This window comes from Solanum dulcamara, chromosome 7, assembly GCF_947179165.1.
Source record: "Solanum dulcamara chromosome 7, daSolDulc1.2, whole genome shotgun sequence".
NCBI classification, from domain to species: Eukaryota; Viridiplantae; Streptophyta; class Magnoliopsida; order Solanales; family Solanaceae; genus Solanum; species Solanum dulcamara.
In genome coordinates, this window is record NC_077243.1 from 8,128,934 (window position 1) to 8,138,761 (window position 9,828).

Genomic DNA, 9,828 nt, shown 5'->3' on the forward strand with positions numbered 1-9,828 from the left:
TCATTACACCATCCTTTCCACTAATTCTTTTAAAAATAATAATAACTTTTCCCAAGCACTAAAGTGAATTAAGCACACAGTTTTTCAAAGTAATATACATTGAAGTTAAAGGTTACCTGAAACACACAACTGGTTCTCTCCACGCCGCAGGTATTTTTTCTAGTTCTCTCCACGTTTGTTTTCTTTTGCAAATTAGGGTAGTTAAATCATGAATTAATAATTAAATAAAAGCTAAATCCCACTAATATATTTTTATATGTATTGAACAAGTGGTATAGTATATTAACTAAACTATCACTTTAGTCCATTAACTACATGATTTATCTAAATTCATTCCTCAATTAAATAGCCATAGTTATGGAAAAGTCCAATAACCCATTAAAAATTTAATTTTTTTTTCTTCCGGATAGAGTATTTTATGAAAGAGAGATGACTCATTCTCAAAATGACCAAACGGGTCATTACATTATCCACCACAAAAAATCATGTTCGTCCTCGAACATAAAGTAAAAGAAAGTACCTGAAGCTTCGAAAAGCTGGGGATATCTAGCGCGCATATCAGCCTCTGTTTCCCAAGTCGCTTCTCTGACTGAACGGTGCTTCCATTGTACCTTCACTGAAGCTATCTCCTTGGTTCTAAGCTTACGAACTTGCCTATCTAGAATAGCTATCGGCTCCTCCTAAAATGTCAGGTCTGGACCCAACTCCACTGAATCGAGTGACAACACATGAGACTCATCTGGAACATACTTCCGAAGCATGGAAACATGAAACACGTTATGCACAGCTGATAAGCTAGGTGGCAAGGCCAATCTATAAGCCACCTCTCCAATTCGTGCCAAAATCTCAAATGGGCCAATGAATCGAGGGCTGAGCTTGCCCTTTCTCCCGAACCGCATCACGCCTTTCATGGGCGACACTCGAAGCCAAATATGATCGCCCACCATGAACTCCAATGGTCGAACTCTTCGGTCTGCATAACTCTTCTGCCTACTCTAGGCTGTCAAGAGTCTACCCTAAATTCTACGAACTTGCTCTATTGCATCTCTAAGCAAGTCTGTGTCTAAGGAGTCCATCTCAGCTAAGTCAAACCAGCCAATAGGAGATCGACACCGCCTACCATACAAAGCCTCAAATGGAGCCATCTGGATACTGGAGTGATAAATGTTGTTGTAGGCAAACTCCGCTAGGGGCAAGTGCTGATCCCATCTAGCACCAAAATCAATAACACAAGCTCGGAGCATATCCTCCAACACTTGGATCGTCCGCTCGGACTGACCATCAGTCTGTGGGTGAAAAGCAGTACTCATATCAAGTCTAGTGCCCAAACCATGCTGTAATGACTGCCAAAAGTGCGAAGTAAATACTGAACCTCGATCCGAAATGATGGATACTGGGACACCATGAAGCCGAACGATCTGACTAATATACAATTGGGCTAGTTTATCCGCCGTGTACCTTACCTTGACTGGAATAAAATGGGCAGACTTGGTTAGTCTGTCAACCACCACCCATATAGAGTCGTAGCCACCCACGGTGGGAGGTAAACCCACAATGAAGTCCATGGTGATCATTTCCCACTTCCAAGTGGGAATAGGCATCCTCTGACTCACACCCCCAGGCCGTTGGTGCTCACACTTTACCTGCTGGCAAGTCAAACACTTGGATACGAACTCTGCGATGTCCTTCTTCATCCCACACCACCAATAGTGCTGGCACAGATCATGATACATCTTGGCCGCTCCCGGATGGATGGAATACCTTGAACAATGAGCCTCTTCCAAAATCAATCTAGTCAGGTCACCCACCTTAGGCACACAAATTCTGCCGTCAATCCTCAATACACCTTCCGAATCAAGTATCGCCTCCTTAGCTTCACCTCTTAATACCTTGTCTCGAATGATACATAACTTCTCATCCTGAAACTGTCTCTCCCGAATCTGGTCAATCAAGGAAGAACGTGCCTCCATAAAGGCAAGAACACCACCATCCTCTGAAATCTGCAACCGGACAAGGCTATTAGCTAGCCTCTGAACATCTCTAGCTAATGGTCGCTCCTCAACTCGGATCGCGGCAAGACTCCCCATACTAGAGGACTTCCTACTCAAGGCATCCGCCACCACATTGGCTTTTCCTGGGTGGTACAAAATAGTCATGTCATAGTCCTTCAGTAACTCGAGCCATCTACGTTGCCTTAAGTTCAGATCCCTCTGACTGAATATATACTGAAGACTCCTATGATCGGTGAAGACCTCGCAATGCACACCGTATAGGTAATGACGCCATAACTTAAGCACGAAAACCACAGCCGCTAACTCCAAATCATGAGTAGGATAGTTTTTCTCATGGGCCTTCAACTGTCTCGATGCATAGGCAACCACTTTCCCCTTTTGCATCAACACTCCACCTAAACCAACACCGGAAGCATCACAATATACAGTAAATCCCACACCTTCCTCGGGTAGTGTAAAAACAGGAGCCGAAGTCAATAAAGTCTTAAGCTTTTGAAAGCTTGCTTCACACTCGTCGGACCAATGAAAATCCACAGCTTTTTGAGTCAATCTAGTCAATGGAGCTGCAATAGTGGAGAAGCCCTGCACGAACCGTCTATAATAACCGGCTAAACCCACAAAACTACGAATCTCAGTAGGAGAAGTAGGCCTTGTCCAACCTCTAACTGCCTCAATCTTAGCTGGATCCACTCTAATCCCCTCTTTGGACACCACGTGTCCTAAAAATATAACAGAATCAAGCCAAAATTCACACTTGGAGAACTTTGCATACAACTTTTCTTCCCTCAATTTCTGAAGTACCAACCTCAAATGGCGGATATGATCTGCCTCAGTCTTGGAATACACCAGGATGTCATCAATGAATACTATCACAAAAGAATCTAAGTACGGGCGGAACACTCCATTCATCAACTCCATGAATGCTGCGGGGGCATTCGTCAACCCAAATGACATCACCAAAAACTCGTAGTGACCATAACGAGTCCGAAAAGCTGTCTTAGGAATATCTGATGCCCTAATCTTCAACTGATGATAATCGGACCTCAAGTCTATTTTGGAAAACAATGCCGCTCTCTGTAGCTGATCAAATAAATCATCAATACGGGGAAGAGGATATTTATTTTTAATAGTTACCTTGTTCAACTGCCTGTAATCGATACACATCCTCATAGTCCCATCCTTCTTCTTTACAAACAGAACCGGTGCACCCCAAGGAGACACACTAGGGCGAATAAACCCCTTACTCAACAAGTCTTGCAACTGATCCTTCAACTCTTTCAATTCAATTGGAGCCATGCGATATGGAGGAATAGAAATGGGTTTAGTGCCAGGCTCTAAGTCAATAGCAAAATCAATATCCCTATCCGAAGGAATACCAGGAAGATCAGTAGGAAATACATCAGAAAACTCCTTAACCACTGGAACAGTATCTATAGGAGGTGACTCAATACTGGTATCCCGAATAAAGGCCAAATAAGACATACACCCTCTATCAATTAACCTCTGAGCACGAATATATGAGATAACCTTACCGGGATAGGAGCCACTAGTACCCTTCCACTCAATCCTCGGGGCACCAGGTATCGCTAAGGTAACAGTTTTAGCTTAACAATCGAGAATAGCACGATGGGGAGAAAGCCAATTCATACCCAATATCACATCAAAATCTACCATCCCTAGAATAATCATATCTACCCAAGTATCATACCCGGCCAAGGAAATAAGACATGATCGATATACTCGATCCACCACTAAGGGTTCACCCACGGGTGTAGAAACATGAACGGGCACGGACATACGATCACATGTCAAATCAAAGTTAGATGCAAAATAGGCTGACACATAAGAAAATGTAGATCCTGGATCAAATAATACAGATGCAGGTCGATGACAGACTGGGACAATACCTGTGATAACGGCGTTGGAAGCCTCAGCCTCGGGTCTCCTTGGAAAAGCATAACACTGAGCTCCCCTACCACCTCCGACCTGCCCAACACCTCTACCTCCTCCCTGAGGGACTATAGCACCACTAGCACCCCTACCAAGAGTGTGACCACCTCTACTAGTCTGGGCTCTACCTCGACCTCTGACCGACGGCGCTGGTCCTCTAATTGAAACTGAAGAACTAGGCTGGGTTCCTCCTCGACCCTGAGATGTACACTGCCATGAAAGATGATTTGGATCACCACAAGTATAACATACTCTCCCGTGCGAAAACCTCTGCGATGAACCTGCAGAACTTGTATAACTACTCTGGCTCATCGGCCTCTGTTGTGACCCCTGGTAACTCTGACCTGTACTGTAGGACCCACGAGGTGTCTGACCATCCTCAGAAGCTGGCATAAATGCATGAACTGGTCCTCTACGCTGAAAGGAACCACCTCCTCTATAGGACCCTCTACCTCCAGATGAGGTACCCGAAAACTGACCAGAAGCACGGGCCCTCTTGGGGTCCCCGAACTCCTCTCTCTCCATCAACTCTGCCTCCTTGGCAGCACCCACAATGGACTGGAAAGAGGCGCCCTCACGGGCCGGTCGAAAAACTGCTGTACGAATAGTATAGTTCAGTCCTCGCACAAATCTGCGAATCCGCTCTGTCTCATCAGGAAGGACAGCTATGGCATGTCTGGACAACTGGTAGAAACGAGTCTCATATTCAGCAACTGTAAGTCCTTCCTGCCTCAAATTCTCAAACCGTAATCGGCTCTCTTCCTTCACACTCCAGGGGATGAAACGGTCATAAAAGGCACTAGCAAACTCATCCCAAGTCATCTGGGGTGATCCAACTAGTCTGGAACTCGTATACACTCTCCACCACTCTCTGGCTGGTCCACGTAACTGTAGTGTAGTATAACGAACTCCATGAGTCTCAGCTAACCCTACTGTCTCCAACAACTCTCGACACATGGTCAAGCACTCGTGTGCATCCTCAGTCTTCCCACCCTGAAATTGTGGAGGGTCCATTTTTCGGAACCTCTCATATCGGCGTTGCTCGTCGTCAGTCAACATGAGCACAGGTGCAACCTGGGCTCCTCCTACCTGTACTCCATCCTCATCCGCTCTAGGGCCCGTAGGTGGCTGGTCCACCGGACCCTGAACAATTGGAATCTAATGCTGCCGTGGGGTCTGAGCTCCTGCTCTAGTCTGAGAACCCTCAGGTGTACCATTCACCCTCACACTCTGATTAAATCCTTCGAGCGCATCCAATACTCGTATCAAAGTGGCCTGAAGCAATGGTGCAGTAGCAGACTCTTGAGGGACATGTTCCTCTCTACCATCAATCTGTGGCTCAAGAGAAGCCTCTCTAGCACGACCTCTAGCTGGCGCCGCCCCTCGGGCACGACCTCTGTCTGCCGCCACACCCCGACCACGGCCTCTAGTTCGGCCTCTATCCCTACCCCTAGTTGGGGTCCCAACATCAACCTCGGGAAGTGCCTCCCTTCCTCTACCTCTAGTCGTAATTCTGGTCCTGGCCATCTGTCAGAAGGGACACGCAAAAATTCAGTACCAACACAACACGCATGATACAAGTGAAAGAATAAAGGGAAAATTTCCTAAAAGTCCTCATAGCCTCTCGAAGATAAGTACAGACGTCTCCGTACCGATCTGCAAGACTCTACTTAAACTTGGCTTGTATACACGTGAGACCTATGAACCTGGGGCTCTGATACCATCTTTGTCACGACCCAAATTCGGGTGTGATGGCACTCATCTCAACCCACCGAGACAAGTCAGCCTAAAACTCAATGAAAAGTAAATGCGGAAGTAATTGAGATAAAATAAGGTTTAAATTAGTCAAAAACAAATAAATAATCTCCAAAATCCCCCAAGACTGGTTGTCACGTATACAAGCCACTAATAAATTACCGAAGTACGAAAGAAAATACAGTCACAATGTCTTTGTCACTAGAGTAGGACTAAAACATAATAAAAAAGTAAGAGGTTTCCGCTAGATGGATGTAACAGCTACCTCAACACTCGAAATGATAGCCTCAGATGTGGTGGAAACACTAGGAGATCAAACAAGTCCGGCCTCACAACCTACACAAGTGTGGAAGCAAGGGGTGAGTACCAAACAACACGGTACTCAGCAAGTGGATAACTAAAACTAAGCAAAGCTTAATAGATACAAGTACTCTTGTCCTCCCAACCGAACCTCCTTAACTACAACCTGCATAAAATCAGTCCAACTCTACACTTGTGCGATAACAACAGTAATACAGTCCATAAATTCTCATCAATGAATCATACCAAGTCAAGTTCAACATACACAGAGCAATATAGGGGTAAACACAAATTCACAAATGTCAGAAAGGTGCAATGCAATGCAATGAAATGATGCATGTCTGTCCTATCGGTACACATCCGCTGAATCACAGTCCGGAACCCATGGGGGACATTTCTGTCCATGTAACCTGCCACGGAACGTGTGGCCCGTCCCCTCAACATATATATCTTGCCACGGAGCGTGTGGCCCGACCCCTTTATTTCATAATACTTGCCACGGAGCGTGTGGCCCGACCCCTTTGTTTCATATACCTGCCACGGAGCGTGTGGCCCGACCCCTTTTGTTTTATATCATTTTCAGTCTCAACACAATATGTCAGAACCAATGCAATCAATTCATGTTCATATAATTCACGATAATAACATGACAACAACAATAATTTTTCCTATCTCACATCAACATGGTCATTTCACATGCCCAAAATCACAACATATCAATTCCACCAATACATGTCATTAGATCACCATTTTATACCCCTCATCTCCATTTTTTTAAGGTCAATTATACAGTCAATAATCCAGTCCAATTCTCATTACTTCCTAGTATATATGACACGGAAATACAAGCATCTATAAGCTTAAACTGAGGTTTAGAAATTCACTTGCCTTAATTAATCAAGCAATCACTCCGGGACTTGAGCCTTCCCTTTTCGTTGGGCCTCCAAATCAACGTAATCTAATTAAATAAATAACCATCATAAGATTTCGAAACTAGCAACACCCTTATTACAATATGCCTAGCCTAAACCCAAAAACTCACCCCAAATCTATAATCAATTACCTAAATCTCAAGCCTAGGGTTAAGTTTCAATTTCCCCAAATAACATAGATCTAATGATATTCCTATAATATAATACCCTAAAATATTTAAATATATACCAATATATCAAAACCAACCTAATTAGTAAATTATAAATAGCGTTATATATTTTCCTCGTATTGTTTTCCCCTACAGTAAAAAAAACTAGTAATGAAAAGAACATTAAACTTCTTTTTTTTTGTCTTCCCCCTAATCGCTGCAGGTAAGCAAAGATTGAAATTTTTGGCATATAGCTAGAATTCATAAAGTAGATTTGTTTTCTTGTTCAGGGGATAACTAACCATACTTATCATCATTACACCATCCTTTCCACTAATTCTTTCAAAAATAATAATAACTTTTCCCAAGCACTAAAGTGAATTAAGCACACAGTTTTTCAAAGTAATATACATTGAAGTTAAAGGTTACCTGAAACACACAACTGGTTCTCTCCACGCCGCAGGTATTTTTTCTAGTTCTCTCCACGTTTGTTTTCTTTTGCAAATTAGGGTAGTTAAATCATGAATTAATAATTAAATAAAAGCTAAATCCCACTAATATATTTTTATATGTATTGAACAAGTGGTATAGTATATTAACTAAACTATCACTTTAGTCCATTAACTACATGATTTATCTAAATTCATTCCTCAATTAAATAGCCATAGTTATGGAAAAGTCCAATAACCCATTAAAAATTTAATTTTTTTTTCTTCCGGATAGAGTATTTTATGAAAGAGAGATGACTCATTCTCAAAATGACCAAACGGGTCACTACACAATTACTGATCTAATTAATGGGATTAATTTGGTTTAAAAAATAACGGTTGTGTACGTGAAGATTCAAGCCAAAAAACAGAGCATAAATTCAAATCAAATTCGATTTCAATTTTTTTCCAGTTTTGGTGATACATAAGTTATGTATCTGATACATCAACTTTAGATGTAGAATACTTAATGCATATCAGCTATTTATGGTTAATATTTTAATGTAAGTTTTGATTGGTTATTTAATTGAATCACTGGTCTAATTAATGAGATTAATTTGTTTAAAAAAGCAACTGTGATGTTCATGAAGATTCAAGCCAAAAAACAGAGCATCGTCTCGAATGGAAAAAATAGAGCATCAATTCAAACCGAAGTTGATTTCAATTATTTTTTCACTTTTGCTGATACATAAGTTATGTATCTGATATATAACTTTAGCTATAGAATAGTTAATGCACATCAGCTATTTATGGATAGAAGATTGAGATAAGGTATGATTGGCTCTTATATTTCCGAATCTCAATGGGTGGGACGGGATCTTCTTGATGATGTATTTTATTCCCTGCATTGATATGAAAATGGTTAAATACAACTTGAACTTTATACATAAATACGATGTATCATATGCATTAAAATATCTGATGCATGAGATGAGATTCTGATACATACAGAAGATGTATCAGAAGCAGTTATATATTATATTCTGATACATAAATGTAGATGTATCAGAATCATTAAAACTTGAAACAACAGAAAATGACACTTAAACATGATGTATCAGAAATAGTAAATCTCCAAAAAATTGCATTTGAAAAAGACATTATGTATCTGATACATAAATGTAGATGTATCAGAATCATTAAAACTTGAAATAACAGAAACTGACACTTAAACATGATGTATCAGAAATAGTAAATCTCCAAAAAATTACATTTGAAAAAGACATTATGTATCTGATACATAAATGATATGTATCAGAATCATTAAAACTTGAAACAACAGAAAATGACACTTAAACATGATGTATCAGAAATAGTAAATCTCCAAAAAAATTGCATTTGAAAAAGACATTATGTATCTGATACATAAATGATATGTATCATAATCATTAAAACTTGAAACAACAGAAACTAACACTTAAACATGATGTATCAGAAATAGTAAATCTCCAAAAAATTGCATTTGAAAAAGACATTATGTATCTGATACATAAATGATATGTATCAGAATCATTAAAACCTTCACAAAATTTTCATTCTAAAAAAAAAACTTAATTGAACCCATACCTTTGGGAGATTAGGGCGTGTTGTAACCCCTTCAATCTTGTTGTCTATTTCTTTGGGTGCATGTTTAACTGTAGCTTTCGACTTCAATTTCTCACGTAGCTTATTCATCACTGCTGGATCGTTACGATGTTTGGATCTAACCTCGTCGTAACCTTCCCAAGACGAATCAGAACCAGGTGAAACAAGAATTCCTTGATTTTTATTGGACTGTTTGAGACCATGAACGGATTCCATATGTATCATTGAAGGTATGAGAAACAAAAATAGAAAGATTTACAGAAGAAAGCAAATGATAAAAATTTTAGAAGATTTTTCAAAGATTTACAGAAGAAATCAAAAGATACAAATTTTAGGAGAAATCAGATTGAATGAGGATGAAGTGAAATTCCATATAAGGAAAGATTAAAATATACCTTAGTTGAAACCTTGAAATTGATTAACGGTTGAAGAGGATCAAATTAACTAGAGCAAATTAGAGCGAGGATGAAGGAGGAGGCGGATGTATCAGTGAGGGAGAGAGAGAGAAAGGAAAAAGAGGGATTTTGGAAATTTTTGGGTATAGTAGGAAATAAAAATAAATATAGCATCTTAATATGTGTAAAAGGGTAATTTTCCCATAATCTTTTATAACATGTCTAAGAGGAGAAACGGGTTTATTAGCCCGTTTAAAGACTTT

At 40.5% G+C, this 9,828-nt stretch overlaps 1 protein-coding gene and 1 pseudogene across 1 annotated transcript; both read right to left on the reverse strand.

Annotated features, from left to right (window-relative positions):
• Positions 1-485: 485 nt before the first annotated feature.
• LOC129896246 (uncharacterized) lies at positions 486-4,487 on the reverse strand (annotated as a pseudogene).
• A 1,479-nt stretch (positions 4,488-5,966) lies between these two features.
• On the reverse strand, positions 5,967-9,576 carry LOC129896268 (uncharacterized). The gene is made up of 2 exons (XM_055972123.1): positions 9,153-9,576; positions 5,967-6,053 (listed from the first exon to the last, which is right to left on the reverse strand). Exons 1-2 carry the CDS (start codon positions 9,393-9,395, stop codon positions 5,979-5,981), a joined length of 318 nt encoding a protein of 105 aa, XP_055828098.1. The 5' UTR covers positions 9,396-9,576; the 3' UTR covers positions 5,967-5,978.
• Between the last annotated feature and the right edge of the window lie 252 nt (positions 9,577-9,828).

Excerpts from the sequence above, each read along its gene's own strand:
- LOC129896268 (XM_055972123.1), bottom strand. The coding sequence starts at position 9,395 with ATGATACATATGGAATCCGTTCATGGTCTCAAACAGTCCAATAAAAAT. Across the intron at positions 6,054-9,152 it reads CACGCCCTAATCTCCCAAAG|GTTGTGAGGCCGGACTTGTT; the intron begins GTATGGGTTCAA and ends ACACTTGTGTAG.